The sequence below is a fragment of the Bacillus rossius genome, chromosome 7 (genome assembly GCF_032445375.1).
Source record: "Bacillus rossius redtenbacheri isolate Brsri chromosome 7, Brsri_v3, whole genome shotgun sequence".
Classification (NCBI taxonomy): Eukaryota; Metazoa; Arthropoda; class Insecta; order Phasmatodea; family Bacillidae; genus Bacillus; species Bacillus rossius.
In genome coordinates, this window is record NC_086335.1 from 56751357 (window position 1) to 56767918 (window position 16562).

The 16562-nt window shown below is 39.5% G+C and overlaps 1 protein-coding gene across 1 annotated transcript; it reads left to right on the plus strand.

The window, feature by feature from the left end:
• Nucleotides 1-252: 252 nt before the first annotated feature.
• Nucleotides 253-16226, plus strand: LOC134534104 (uncharacterized). The gene is made up of 3 exons (XM_063372155.1): nt 253-564; nt 9885-10009; nt 12451-16226. The coding sequence occupies exons 1-3, from the start codon at nt 478-480 to the stop codon at nt 12563-12565; spliced, it is 327 nt and encodes a 108-aa protein (XP_063228225.1). The 5' UTR covers nt 253-477; the 3' UTR covers nt 12566-16226.
• Nucleotides 16227-16562: the final 336 nt, after the last annotated feature.

Below are 16562 nucleotides of genomic sequence, written 5' to 3' on the forward strand. Positions count from 1 at the left end.
TCCCGGGATGGCTGGGTGGAGGGGGGAATGAAGAATAGGAAAGAGAGAGAGGATAGAGTAGACGGTAGGAGGAACTTTCCCCTACCGTGCCTCGTGGAACTCCCCTCCCCTAAGCGGCCACAAGAGAGGACAAATAATTACACCCCTCCACCCCCCACCAAAAAAAAGGGGACTCCCTCACTCGCCGGCCGCAATTTTTTCGCCATTCGCGGGGCTGGAAAAGGTATATATTTCGCCGCGGCGAGACCTGGCATCATTAATCCCTCCTAGGCGAGCCAGAAAGACGGTGATATTGTTACTTTTATTTCGGGTCGCCCGACTTTCGGTCTGTTCGAGTCCACGTGTTGCGTTCGTAGCTCGTCCTTGGGAGACTGGGAGAGAAAAGAGACAGACAGCGCGAAGAATCTTCTCGTCTGGCAGACGTCTCGTCGGTTGAGCAGTTTCGGAAGAGAGCAGCAGCAGCAGCTTCCAGTAAAGATGCAGCGACAGTTGGCAGTATTGCTGTTGGTCGGCCTGTGCGCATGCGCTCTGCTCTCCGGCGCGGGTTCGGCGGCGGTGCTCAAGGTAAGCCTCTTCCCACCACGTGGCATGGGGGTATTAGGCGGGGTTTTTAAACTGCGGAATAACGCAACACGCAACCAAGGGTTCGTACGCTGCCTTAATTTGTTTTCCATCGAATAAGGGCCCTCAAAGATCATTAAAAACTCTTTAATAAATACATTGTGTATTATAAGTAATGGGACACGTGTATATTTTCATGTTCTTTTGTTTTTGACTTCGGCAAAATAGAAAACTTTACGCTTGCGCAGTTCAAGTTGTTTGTATTTTTTTTTATCTCACCTTTAAACTATAAAACAAATGTAATTAGTTATCAAATTAATTTTTTTGGCCTACGAATTTCAGATAGACATTGTACTTGGGTTAGATAGATATGTTTTTCGGAGCTAATTCTGCGGACATTAAGGACCGATCTGAAAGAAGGTTGAATGAAACAAGGAAATAATTTTTTTTTTGCGTTTACTATTTAATATTGTTATTTTCTGAAAGGATTATGTGATATTACAAACACTAGTTTTCTACCTCTCGATAGTGGTGGCGGCAATGAAGTTGGGAAACTCCTCTATTTTTGATTCCACAAGAAGGTGCGAGCCATTATCACAATCATTGTAAACAATTACGCCGATTCGTGGAGTCGCGTCTGGACTCTCTCGTTCCAGAGAACTCGCGAAAATTATCTGCTCCATGTCTCACATCGTACCTCACATTCGAAGTCTGTTCAATTTTGTTGTTAAAAATGTAACTTTTTTTTGTTACATTTTTGGTCGTACTTGTTAATTTAACTTTTGCTTATAGCGTCAGAAATGCGTTAAAAATAGACTTCTGAGGAGCTGTTAGTTTTAAACTTTTCTGGACCGTCCGTCAAACTAGGAGGTGTGTGTGTGTGTGTGTGTGTGTGTATATCACATCCCCAAGAATGTTCGGGCATCCGCCCTTCCCAGATTCGAAGCTGAATCCTCCACGGGCACGGGTCCTTACCGCAGGCCAACATGTGATACTGCTTATCATCATCTTGTTTTGGCAACGCTGGATTTTTGAAGTGTTAATTACTTTCCACTACATGTGTATGCCTATATGCTTGATATGCTTGATTTTTAGTTACTTGTAAAACAACTTTTATTTAATTTTTGTTAAATTTTGTAATGTTTACCTCTTATCTTTGAACATTCAGTTATAGCTTAATCCTGCGTTCCAATTTAAATTAATAATGTAATAGCAGAAAATGTCGTTGAGTGTAAGAAAAGGCGCATGCGCCTCAACTTCGCCACAAATAAAGACGATAGTAAATAAGTAAATAAATAATTGGCCTCACGTGTATCGGCGTCCGTTGTGAAAGGGATCCTGTCGGCGAGGCTTTATGGGGGTGTGTTCCGTTCAAGGTCACTATTTTATATTCACGTTTGATACGGTTAAACTTCCCGAAGTTTTGAGCGGCAGAACTTCAACTATATATATAAATTTAAATACTATGAAGTGCTGTAATAATATTTTTAAAGCTTCTTTGCCTTTTTTTTTTTGCTAATCCATACTGGATTAAAATTCTCATACATTGTGGATAATACGTTAAGCATACTATGTTTTAACGTATTGTTACAGGTTCTAAAAGGCTAGCCTGGTTAATTAAATACAGTTTTATTTATTACCTAAAATTTAAATTATGTATTACGCTATGACAATTAAACTGTCAATTCACAAATTTATCGCTCTTTCTTTTAAGTTCACAATGTACTCTCCTCATAAGGAGCTCGGCTCGACAGTGTTTCTCTCTCTACTGATCGTCCCTTGCCGCTCGCCTGTGTCCAAACACGCTGCCTCGCACCTACTCACTCGTCCGTTGCACGCAGCACGGTCCCGATGCATCAGTCTTCGCGCACGAAGACCGTCTCTCGGCGTCCCTCGTTCACTCACCCAGGGGTCACTCGCCCTCTTCACTTCACTGCCTCGGAGGGTGTCATTGCCGTTTTTCATATCACTCAGTCCCCCTCCTCCCTTCCGGAACGGTGTCGCGTCATCAGGGTCGACTTGATACCCGAAGCTCCCAGAACAGTGGCGTTCTAGTCACGCCAACTCACGTGCCGGATCCTCCTGAGCTGCAATATATATATTTTTTAATGTGATAGCTTTCTGCCAATCACATTTATCTGGGAATAACATTTAAAAATCAAAATTATGTAAAAAAAAAAAAACATTTTTGATACGAAAAAAGAGGGGAAAAGAGGAGTGAGTGGGTTGGATGGTAAACTATCCTGCACGTGTGCAGGCGGGGAACTGATACCAAAAGTAAGCACTGTTTCAAAAGCATATTTTAAAGAAACTCTCGGATTCCAGATATTTCATTCTGATCTATTTCCACTGTGTAGTGCACGACATAATTATGTGCTCACGTATATACATACCCACACTCTTACAGAGTTTGACCTTTATGAGAAGCGATTGAGTGTTTCGCACAGTGCATGCAGAGCAAACGCTTCAGACATAATCTCTGTAACAAGTTCCAGACAAGTCGCTGTGTGAAGTAGCTTGGCTTCTGGGTTTTAGCCGTGTCCTTGGCGAATAATTCACCGACGTTTCGTTCGACATTGCAGTCACCATCATCAGGGAGCAGTTACCTACCAGTTTTTGTTTTCTTCTGTGTCATTGTACAGAAAATCCCGAGAGGTACCCTTTCCGAGGGGATGCCCTTTCCAGTCCATATTTGCATTAAAACTAAAACATTTTAAGGAATCGGAAAGGGTACCTTTCCAGATTTTTCTACCCAGCTACGCTACCGCCACCAAAAGTATGAAAGGTACCATTTCCGAGGGGATACAATATTCCATCGTCCCACCTGAGACACCGCGCGCTGCCATGTGTCGGAGCACGACTTGAAAGGTCGGGAAAGAGGTCCCGCGGGCGGGAGCCAAGGTCAGACCAACAAAACCTGCCGTCATTCTGGCAGTTAGCCGACACCTTGAGGCTCTCAACAGACACACAAGGCTGACACATGCTGCGCCTAACAACGGAGCGTGGCCGTGTGAACCCCTCATTTAGGGCAGTGATTACCACCCTCTTCTCTTTTCATGGGGCAGATATATCATTTCTAAACTAATCCAGGGCCAGATATACTTATTAATATTGCGTTTTTAGAACAATATTGCATGTCTTATATGTTATTTACAGCGACTAAGAAACAAAATATGCGATAGAGTAACGTAAAAAAAAAAAGACTTAAAAAAAGTATTTACAAAAAAAATTGTGAGTGAGTCTTTCAGTACTCGACTGTGATGTTTAAACATCTAACCTCGGTAACGAGAAAATTTCTGTGTTCTCATGTTGCAAATAAACTTATAATACAAGACTCTGACACTAAATTTTACGTAGAATTGTTTTGAATAATGCCGGGCGAAAAAAAGTATACGGAAATTGTGTTTTAAACTACATTTCTGGACGCGAATCACGCGTAGTTTCCGCAACCGCCGCTAGAATTCGCTGCCTGAGCAGCTACGTCGACTATCGGGACTATCGACTGTTTGCAGTGCGAAAAGTTAAACTATTTAAAGAAACGGCCCCGATAAAAGCGAAAAAAAGACTTGAAAAAATACTGAACAATGGATTTGGACCTAATTTTCAAGAAATTTATTAAATTACTGCCCATCTTTAAGGGCTGCCCACCATGGTGTGTGGAGCTTCAGTAGAAAACACGCAATTTGAAAATCGCTCAAGATACCCGAGTGGGATGTTTTTAAGAAAACCGTTTAATTATAAGCTGATGTCGGATGAGTAATTCTGTTTCCGTATTTATATATATTTTTTTAAATTTTCATGTTAAGAAGAGGTTAAAATGGCTAAGACGTGTGTGTGTTTTTTTTTTCTCCGTCATGTAATGGTCATGGTTGCCGCTCTGAATCTCACAGTTGCCCTGCGCACGATGAGTAGACCGCGCGCCAGTTCAGAGGCGACACCGCGCTAGAAGCACCAGCGAGCGTCGCGCTAACACAGATACACCCCTGACTAGGCGGGCACATTGATAAACTTTTTTCAAAACCCACAATGTGTAAGTATACGTGTGTGTGTGTGTGTATATGGATTGCGCAGGTAACCGGGCCCCGGGGATTTTGTTCCCCCTCCCCCTTTTCCCTTTTCCCTCTCGAAGGCCTAGACATGCCGGTAGCTCCTAGCGGACAGGTCTCAGCTTGTCTTCCTGCGGGCTTGCCGCCATCTATAGGGTGTTACACAAAGGCCCCCGCCACGCTCTAGAATATTCTCGTCCCCCAACTATGTATACTCGACAGCAAAGTTTCAAGGGTATAGAGAGAACTTAAAAAATTCGCGGATTCATTTCGCGGTAGACTAGAACCCTGATGCGTTAAACCTTTGGCTGCTTCAGTGATTGAACCACAGTTTACCTGAATGACTATGTGCTAATGAAAAACACAAAAAAAATAATCGAATCACAAGCATCCCCGGTTGACAGGTGTCGCGACTCAGTAGCCAATGAGTAGGTAGGTGTATGTACATACAGGAGCTTGAAGTCTTATCATTGAAACCGCGAAATTTTTCCAGTGCCTGTTAATCGGTAATGTTTAACGAAAATGTATGGCCTTCAATATCTCAGACACAAAAAAAGGTTTTGAATCCTATCACACTGTCTTCAGTTTTTTTACTTTAGTTTTTGGTTAGATTTTATGGTGTTTTAACTCTCGTCGTCTTGTTTTTTAACATTTAATTAGCTCTTAGGTTTTTTTTTTAGCTTATTGCCTACTTTATCGTAAACTTCATCTTTTTATGTTAATTTGTTTATTTTCAATAACTAATGCACTGTTAATTTATTTACAAATGTTGTAAAGACAAAGACGTTAGTTAAATATATAAATAATATTTATTTTGATAAAATTTCGACGTCATCAGCGTAAGCAGCAGGTAGCTGGTTATCAACGGTCTGGCAGTCCGGTTCCAACCGGATTCTTTCGTTTCGAGGTCGCGCGTGGCCGTCAATGAACCATTCAGCAAGAGCGCTGCCCTGTCGCACAGACCCGAAGAAAGGGGAAACACAGGGGAAATATAGAGGCGTCAAGGAAGTTTGAATTTGTCAGGGGATTCGAATGACTGTTTGGAAATCTAATGCTTCATTCACAAAACATTTGGTTATTGACGCCTCCCTTCAGTTGATTATCGCATTTGAAATGTAAATAGTTGGAGAATGTCCTCTTAAATCAAGCGGAAATTATCTCTGAAACGTTTTTTTTTGGCTTTCTAACATAAAAATTGGTTCGTCCCTTCAAATAGTAGCTATAACTTAACTCAGTCGTGTCTTTTTAATTTTTGCTTATTATACACAAAAAAAGATAATGTGATATAAAATAATAAAAAAAATATTTTGTTCAAAGGTCCGGAAAAAGTACGGAAATTGGTTCACCGTCACTTGTAGAGCCTTCTGCTATAGTATCTGTCTAGATACCATTGTGAAAATTAGTGTCTTTCATCCGAACTCGTCTTATCTAACATCCATAGGCGTGCCTACAGGGGGGGCCAGGTGGGCCATGGCCCCCCCTAGTGCTTTAGGGCGTGAAAATAACGCATAAAGGTTAAAGTTTAGTTTTGCACATTCCAGCCTGTAACTAAATAACTCGGCAAATTTTGCAGGTCCTTTATCTTTATTGACTTCTTTGATTGGTAGAACTATCATTTTAGAGGTGTGTTCCTCGAAAAAAAAAAATCTAAACGCTCATTAAACTGCTATGTAATTTTGCCCGCGTCAGTGGTTTATTCCTCGTGATTGGCTGCCGTTCGCAAGAGAAGCCATCGCCTTATTTGACCGGGCCATTCACGACTCCCGTCGTGCTACAGCACAGAATTGCTGTGATTCGTCTGCCGACGTTTCCCTGAAAATCTCAACCAATTACAAAAAAAAAAAAAAAAAAAAAACACAAGGCGATGCTTACAGTGTTTTAATACACAGCTGATCTCGAAATCATTTTGTGAGAAATGCTTGGCCCTAGGGATTAGTATTTTCTTTTGACGTATCATTGACTGTATTCTCTTTGGATGATACATGCATTCTAAACTATATAATAAGTATAAGAAATAGGAATTGAAAAGCATCGTTTTTCACGGCCACGTTTAGCCCTCAACGGCCTTAGCTCATTCATTATTTCGATCATGCATTCATTAATGAAATCCTCTTATCTCTGCTGAGTTACTATCTCGGGTTTGTGGCGCGAGACATCAGCTGAGACAGCGTGTTCATGCACATCCGTTCGAGAAAGATTTGGGTAGGAGGAGAGAGAGAGAGAATAACGGCGAGATTCCCCCCCCCCCCTTTTTTTCTCTCTCTTGTTTCCCTTTTTCCCGTGTTTTGTTTTATATGCCAGCGGGGGTCATGAATGGTGGGGTTGGAAGGCCGTGTTATCGCCCGCCCTCATCCCCTCCCCCCAATCAATATCTCGACGAGGGTCATTTCGAATTGATTCCCATCTGGGCGCTGCGTAGTACACGCCTCGTGTGCGTGCCTGGCCGGCTATCAATGGGGCTGAGGCGCGACCTCTCCCAGTTGACCTCTACTCGACTCGGCCTCAAGGTCGCGCTTACTACTACTACGATCAAGCGATTGCGTCGATGCCCGGAATTTTTTCCCGTGGTTCCGGTACGCGTGCCGAAGTTATCGACATCGGTACCGGGGAACAATTTCTATCTTGTTTCCAGGATGTTGCATCAGCTGCACAAAGAAACCCGTTATGGAAATACCTTGAGAATACATCTTAGCTCTTGGTGGGAGTAATTTTTATGAATGGAACGGAATTGTGTTACCACGGTGCTGCCATCTGTGCTGGGTGGCGTGAATCAAATTTTTACAAAGCCAATGGAAACTTTATAGTTTTAACTGTGTAATGAATATTTACAAGAGGGCCAATATATTAATAACAATCCTTGTCGAAAATTAGGTTCATAGCCGGGGTTTGGTAAATTTTCAAGTATTTTTCGCCTTTATCGGAGCCTTTTCTGTAGTTTATAATTTTGGTCTGCGAATGGAATGATTCGATACTAGACGGTAACTGCTCCGGCAGCGAATTCTAGCGGCGGGTGTGGAAATTACACGTGGTTCGCTCCCAGAAATGTAGTTGAAAATCTAATTTGCTTATATTCACCACGCTCGACATTATTTTAAAGAATTCTGCATCTCTTGCAGGCAAACACGTTACATTGGCAGCGTAATTTAATTTCAGCAGGTGTATAATATTTAGCTCTTATATTTGGGCATTTGAACTAGCGTTTAATTTGTTTTCCAGCATACTATCTATTTGATCGTCAACTCTATATCCCTATGTTTTCTTAAATTATTTGAAAGAGAAGGCGTGAATCGACGTATTGCCAGCTACAAAGACGTAAAATAAAAAAAAAATAATCAATCACAAAGGGAAAACTGATGTTGCCAACATATTTCACTGAAGTATAGACAGCTTTAAGCCTGTTTCGCGAGATATCGCTGACCTCTACTATAGTTACATAGTTACAAAGCATGTATTTTGTTTGTAGCGTACGATAGTTGTTTGGAATTCTAATGTGCCTCTCGCCACTATTTCATCTCCTTTTCTGTGGCAACACTGGTGCCGTTCAAACAGCCTCCTCATGTGTGTAAGAGGGGGGGGGGGGGCGGGTAAGGGGGGGGGGGGGGGTTCCACAGTCCATTGAAACAGCACTTTGTCCTGTCCCTTGACGTAAGTACGTAGCCTCGTGGCAGTCCGACGACACATGGCGCAGTCGTCTCGCTTGCTTTTTTTTTTTTTTTTTTTTAATTGGAAATATTTCGGTCTTGCAATGACAGCCGCCGCAGAAGCTTTTAAAACACAGACACAACGCCCGCCAGATACCAAACCACTATAGCACTTTCTTTTAAACGTCGTTTAGTTTATGGAGGTATTACTTATTCTATGACATGGGTGCATATTATGCTGGTCAGAACATATCGTAAGTTTATAAAGGTTAATAAGACTAATTTTAAATCAGCCGTTTTGCACACACACACACTCACACACACACACACTCACACACACACATATAATTGTTTTTAAGGGGTGATCTATGTTGTACCATTTTGATATCTTGCTTAGTTGAGCCAATTTTTCAAATACCTAACATGTAAAGTTAGCATAGTAGGCCTACACATTTTATGACTCGTGACGCTTGATTGAATAAATAATTCTAAGTATAAATAATAGCGAAAAATCAAAAATCGTTACATCCAAGACGGGAAGGCATAAGTTTGAAATGGCCGCGATCAGTGGCGGATACAGGAATTTTTTTTCGGGTGTGGGTTTGGGTTGTACTGGCGGTTGGAACGTACTCGCTAGTGATATGGAACATCTAACCTCGCTAACAAGCAAATTCGTGTATTCTCAAGCGTCACATAACTTATAATACGAAACGTAGACGTAACGTATAATTAATTAAAATAATTCCAAGCGTGATAAATATACATACATTATGTTTAAAGCTAAATTTATGGACGCGAATCACACGTAGTTTCCACACCCGCCGCTAGAATTCGCTGCCGGAGCAGCTACGTCGACTATCAAATAAATCATTTGATTAGCAGTCCGAAATTTTAAACTATGCAATGAAACGGTTCCGATAGAAGCGAAAAATACTGGATGAAACACTAAACTCCGGCTTTGTACCTGATTTTCAACAAGGACTCTTATTAAAAACTGCCCATCTTGTCAAAATTAATTAAAAAGTTAATACTGTAAAGTTTCCCTCTGAATATGTGAACTTAGGTTGCAGCACGCCGTGGTTGTTACACATTAACTTTTCTTGACTTCCGTCGCATTTAGGATATTACTCCCACCAACTACGCCTTATACCGAGAGCTAAGCTGTAAAAAAAAAAAAACTTATCACATAGTGTTAGTGTCAATAGTAATGCTAGCTTTTTTTTTGAAACACATGTTCAAATTTTGATTATTTTTTTATGGGCCTACGGAAGTAGCTGTAGGTGACGAGGCTTCTCACACAGTCTAGATCGCAGGTGTTGCAAGAGCTCACCTCAAGGGCGTCGCCAGCCGATGGCCTAGGGGGGGAGGGGGGGTCAAGTTGTGGGAAAAGTATGTATTTTTTTGCATTTGGCTACATTTTTTTGAATCTCTAGGGCTCTAGGGGGGGGGGGCAACTGCCCCCTACCCCCCCTGGCGACGCCCTTGGCTCACCTTGCATCACCCAAAATAACAGATTTCTTTCACTGCTATTTTGTAAAATTTTCCCTGACTTCGGGGGGAAGGGGGATATATATCCCCCCCCTCTACGTAGTGCCGGGCGCCGGGGCTGAGACGTGCTGTTGTCCCTTGTCCGCAGAGGTCGGTGGCAGACGTGTCCTCCAAGTCGGACACGGAGAGCCGGATGTGCTACAACAGCACCCCCTGCGGCTGGATGGTGTACGTGCCCTTCACCCGCCGCATCGACTACTTCATGAAGAACACGTGAGTGCCCAGCGCAGAGTTTCAAGGCTGTCGGGGATTCGATCCGTCAACCTTTGGATTGGTAGTCAGCGATGCTAACCGCACGGCCACGAGGCCATCTTGGAAAAAATATATTTTAAATTTCCCGTTCACCACCATAAAAAATATAAACATGGAGGCCGATGCGGCTTGTTTAAATACACCGCCTAGCACTATAAGAAATAAACATGGCGGACTACATACGGTTTTTGAAACTTCAACACAAAATTTTTATAAGCATATATACATCTGAAATTATTTTTCCAAGATGGCCTCGTGGCCGTGCGGTTTGCATCGCTGACTACCAGCCTCCACATGACGTCAACAACCATCTCAAGATTCCCTCCACGTGGCTCCTGGCAACGCCCACCCGGCCACGTGGTGCCACGCCCATCTCCTGCCACGCCCACCCGGACACGGCCTCAGACAACTACCTGTTTGATTGTTGACACTGTCCCAAAACGCCTACGCTCTCCCTACCTAGTTTCATGAAGTCGCCAGCGGACTTCAGACCACCAAAGAACTGCCGATTGTGCTATCAATACTGTTTCTATATACCCACGTTCTTTGGTAATTATTAAGGCTAGTGTACATTTTATTAAATGAGAATTAACAATAAGAATTAGGAATTAGTAATTAGTCCTGCCATAATACGAGTGCAATGGTTTATGATTGTCGTGCATTCTAATGACAGATTTCTAAGCAGTGTTATTTAATTTTGTTTTTTACCGTAGTGCGAGGCAAATATTTTGGTCTTCCGGCCCGAGAGACTAAAATGTTTTCCGCATGTTAGCATTGTGATTAAATGAAGAGGAGATGGGTTTGATTTGATTAGGTTTAACCACTACGAACACAGCATTATTATGGGGCCTACTAATGCTTAAAAGGTTGGGTGCGAGATATTTTTCACGTCCATTAACTAACTGGTTGCATTCAGTCTCATATAACATGTATTTTTATACTACGAAACTTTCCAACGTTCATCAAGAATTTCTGTTTATTTTTTTGTTTCAGTATGTTTTGATTTCAAAGGCGTTCATATTAGTGAGAGTAAACGATTGCCCCCCCCCCCCCCCCGGACTCTTAGTTACGACCTTTTTGGTAAGGAAGTTAGTGACATATCGACCACGTGGGGAACCTCATCGCACAACACGCCTCTAGCAGACTACCTTATAATAGTTACAATATTAAATCCTCTTACGCTTCAGAGTTTTTAGTATGTGACTCGATTTTTTTCCCCTAACCTAAATTAAAACTAAGTGTGTTTGGGAGGGGTCTGGGTTAGGGAAAGAATGTAAGTGCGTCTCAGGCCGAAGCCTATGCGCTCTAATCATGCAGGGTTTAAGCCATGCGGGAGAGGAAGCATGCATCATGTGCTAGGAGGGGGATTGGCCAGGCATGGCAGCGATTGGCGCCATGACTAACTACCCTCACTGACTATTCTAGACTAAAAACTAGATGAGTTGGGCCCAGGTAAAACCTTCATAGGGAAAACCCTGGGCACTTACATGCGGCATGCAAAAATTTCAAGCATTTTTGACAAGCAGGTTGATTACAGGAAACAGAAGGATGGTTCCGAAAGAAGAGTTGGGCAGAGTAGAAATAAACTACTAAGCAAGGGGCGGGAACTTGGACATTGCTGTCCGTTTTGGTTTGGATGGCGCTGGTTGTTTCGGGGGCGACATTTTGTCGTTTCCCGCCAGGCTGCCAGCCAGCCAGCCTATACCTAAATCTAGGTACTTTATTATTAGGTTGCTGCCTATATGCTTCGACCATGCCACGCATTGCCACACTGCAGGCCGCCTCCCTACGCAGTCGGAGTATGATTTGCCTGTTAACCAGGGGCTCTGCGCTGAATGGTATCCAGCCAGGTGCATTACTATTTGTATCATTCTTATTCTAACATGCCACGTATCGCCGCATTGCAGTAGTATGTAACTCAAATAAAGATAAAACAAAATGTAAATAAAAGTATTGTCTTGTAAGGGTATTTAATGCTCATTATATATTTTTTATATATATATTATGGGATTCATAACCATAATTTTTATTTTCATCGCTAACCATTTGTAACATACACACTAAATTAAAATTTTGTAATTGTATTTACCAATTATCGTTTTTTATTTACGTTTTGTCGAATCTTCGAAGATACCAGGATTCAAAATGGCGGTGTTCACATTAGTACAACCAACTGTCAATAGGTGGTGTTAGCAGTCAAAGTATTCGTATACCATGCGTCCTTTACTTTGTGGCTACATTTGCTAAGGGATTTAGGGATGTTTGCGCTATGGACGAATACCCATGGATTCAAAGATGCCTCTAATGACACCGAACGTCGACCAGACGTTTGAGTCATAATTCATTTATTAATTTCTATAAGCACGAATGTGATAGTTACTGCGATGTTCTTTTGTGTACAGGTGCGACTGCCCGAAAGGAAAGACTTGCCAGCAAGCGGAAGACGACCTGTCGGTCAGCGCGTACATCTACCGGTGCATGGACGCCGAGGCGTCCTCCAAGGCGACGGATTCGTGAGCCTGACCGCGCCCTCGCGCCTCATCAGCGAGAAATAAAGACCGGCAATGCCGCTCCGGCGTCAGCTGCTAAAGCTACCTTCTTCAGTGGCGGCGTAACCTCGACTCATTACAGACCTGCACTCAACGCCTTCCCGCCGTCGAACCTTACATCACAGCCAAACTACGAAATCGCGTATCTACTACACGCGATCGTCGCACTCTCCGCGAGGACAGAACGGGCTAGAAGTAGCAGCATTGTCCGCAAGATGGCAGCAGCGACTACGCCATAGCTCGAGATGCTCCTCCTATCTCTCGGTGAGAACGACAAGCTAGATCGATTTCTCTGCTATCTCTCGACGGTAACCAACTTCTTCGTGCTAGAGTTATCGCACAACAATGTACTTTTTTAGTGTGTAGTGGCCGTTGCTGTTATTTATCACGGTTATTTCATTCATATTTAAATATTTGCCAAGAATAGATGGATTCACAACATTCGTAGCGTACGTACGTATTCGTAGATTCCTTTTATGCAAACTTATGATCATGAACCTATAAATATATAAGAATTATTTCGGTAAACAAACACTCACACATAAGTATAATTCAAAATTTCCCTAATTACAAATTATATTTAAATAGACTTTGGAGCGGGGCCTTGCCTGGTGGGCATGAAATAGTTCCCAGAAAAAGTGGAAAATTTGAAAAATAAACTCTTGTAAAATAACGCTTGTAAGCCAACCTGGAACTTAAATTACGAAAATAGTTTTGTTAATTTATCTTTAAAAATGTAGCCTAGATATTCTTTGTTAATAAATTATTCCCGGGTTAGTTTTATAGTTGCTAATGATCAAATTCCTTTGCAATTGTGTCATATGAGGCAATACATTCTTTGAAATTTTTCTATAATTTAAACAATTAAAGTGTTATTTTTACCATTATAATGTCCATATTTTTCACAAAGAACAAGAACTAGATGAATAAAAATATGAACATAAATATCTGGCACGGGGCCCATATTAAAAAATTCTACTCAGATAATATTTTGAAACTGAAATAAATTTTAATCTATTCTTAAGTTATTTTGAATTAAAATCGCAAAAAGTTTGAAAATTGGTTTGAAAATTGCCTCTGCAGTCACTTTTTCAATCAATGGATGATAAGAACTGCATTTAAGATATTTGCGTGTGTGTTTCCTACCCATGAATGGCAGAATCAATACTTACATCACTATGTGTAGGTTGTGAATCCAGCTTCAATATAGAAATATTATCTTACATAAAGGTTCTCATCTAATATCAAACATTAAAGAAATTTACAAGTTGGTATCTTACCTTTCATGAAGGAGAAAAATAAATCTGAATCTCTTAAATAGTTATTGATTCTATTAACGTATACTCTGTGTGTTGTGTGAGCTAAATACTAAATACTCATATTGCCACAGTATTTATACATCAAACAAATCAAACTTCACACATGTTAAAAATAATTTGCATTGTAAAGTTATAGGTTATAAGTGCCATAATAAGTAGGATTAATTTAATGATATACATAATGTTTTTTACAGCATTTATTTTTTATGACAGCCACACAGTTCATTTATGGTTGGTTAGAAGGTTCCTTACTAAACTACTACCAATATAATAAACTAATTTTTTTTAGGGTTTGATCCAGAGATAATTACTCTATTTATATCATGGCTAGATAAAACACTGTGTGTACGTAGTGTTTTATGCCCATGCAACATTCAAAAACTAGTATGTGGATTTTACCATTACTCAACATACCTCCATTCAACACTTAAACAAATCTCCATGGTTAAAATTTGTCTGGATTATAAATTTATTAAATAACCAATTTCAATTGTTGTATAAGAAATTTTATTTGCAATTATTTGTACTAAATTTGTTTACTGCAAAGTTGTTGACAAGGAAAATATTTTACATAATTATTTATTTAGTTTGAGGTGAAAACGTATTGGCATCATTGGTTAGGCTAGAGTCTGCCCCCACACCTTCCACACTACATGTCATAATTCCTATTGTAAAAACTTAAAATGAATGACAATGTAGTTCAAGCACTATAAACCTTATCATTATAATGAATTATTGTATTTCACCAGACTAATTAAGTCTGATAGTGAAATAAGTAATAATTGTTTATAAGGATTATTCACTTAATTTTTTGTGACAAGTGATTTTGAGGATATTTAAGTTCTCCCCCCCCCCCCCCCACCCATAATCCAGTGATGATGAATGCTTTTGATTTCAACAATTACTTGGTAGAATTTTTAGTACTATTGATTGACTAATTTAAGAAGATCTAATATACAGGTCTTACCAAAAACATTATTATTGCCATATGGGATTTTTTTTTGTGTTTCTAGAAAAATGTCATTGATATTTCAAGTGATAGTATTTTATTTTGGTTAGTATACATGCTAATAGTTATTGGTATATTTAATTGCTAAAAAAACAATACTAACATAATCATTGTGGCAATTATCATCATCAGAAATATTATATTACACTGCAGAGGGAAAGGAAAATTTTATCTTATTGTTTGTAATGCCTTTGATAAAATATATTGTAAGTTCTACAGTATTTGTACACACATCAGTTGTGGTAATGGGTTAGTGTGTCAGAGAGGTAGTGAACTAAATATTTTACAGCTCTTTCACTGTTATAATAATTAAAATTTAATATTTTCAAAATAGGTGTGTATTTATGACTGTTATTTATTTAGTTTGAGCTACTGGTGCCAAACCCTGAATATTTTTAAACTTTTGTAAGAAATATTTTCATAACTGAAATCTTGAATATAGATTTTATCCTGTTGTTACAGTATTGAAGGAATGTACTTAAATATTTAAACATCACCTTAATTTGAACTGTTCAAGATATTTAAGCCTTTTTATGAGTGTAAATTTGTAAATAAAATTATTAATGATTTTATTTTTGTAAAATAAGCATTCACAATCATTGAGGTATGTAATGTTTTTTGTCTTATACAAACATTACTACATATAAGGCAGTAAAGTATAATTTTGAACACTTGTTATTTTGTCCTTGATGAGGCATAATTTATACAAACCATAATATTTATTGCTTAGTTGTTTTGAATTTGTATTCGATAGATTTAGTTTTTATTGTGTCAGTTTACAAGATTATGCATGTCATACTTATATAAAATTAATCATATCTTGTTTACAAAAATGTCTTGCTATAGTAAACGTTGTTTAATGTAGTCAAATGAAACTATTATTCATTAGTCTTTTTTATTGTTTTAAAATTAACATTTTCATCACTTTATTATTATTATTTTTTAAATTTACAGTTTTGCACAAGGGCATATCCAGATAAAAACAGAAGGGAAGGAAATTTTTTTGTAATTCAACAGAAAAAAGGGAATTTTTTTTTGGAACTGTATATTTATTTCATGTGGTTCCAGAGAGCCATATAATAATAAACAGTGGTTAATGATGTTTAAATTGATGTTAAAAAATTCTTTTTTGCAGCTTCTGGTTCCATGGTTTTCTTCAGAAAGGAGGGGTTAACTTCCCCCTCCCACTTTTTTTTCCCCTTCAGTGGATAAGTCCTTGACTTTTGTGTTATCAGATGTTCAAGAATCAGGTTTAAAGTTTTCAAAAATGTTGAAAATATCAATAAAAACAAACACCATAATCAGATTTGTTTAATTTTTTTTTAATTCCTACCCATATATATATATATTTATATATTTATTTATTTATTTATTTATTTATTTATTTATTTAAAGCCTCTGAATAAGAATCCTAGATGTGTACATACTGGACCATAATAACATGTTTCCAAAAGTATCTATTTTAGTGTAACTGCACTATAACAGTGGTCTGTGGGTGAAGTAGCCTAGAACTGTTGTTCATTGAGACTACAGATGGAATAGAAAAACTCCTGGCTCATAGATGACGGGATTGGGGATGTGTGAGGCAGTTAACCTGTAAGGCTATAGTGTTAACACTTTCGTAGTCTCTAGAGCAC

Coding starts and splice junctions, on each gene's coding strand:
- LOC134534104 (XM_063372155.1), top strand. CDS start 478: ATGCAGCGACAGTTGGCAGTATTGCTGTTGGTCGGCCTGTGCGCATGC. Junction 565..9,884: donor GTTCGGCGGCGGTGCTCAAG/GTAAGCCTCTTC, acceptor CCTTGTCCGCAG/AGGTCGGTGGCAGACGTGTC. Junction 10,010..12,450: donor GACTACTTCATGAAGAACAC/GTGAGTGCCCAG, acceptor TTTTGTGTACAG/GTGCGACTGCCCGAAAGGAA.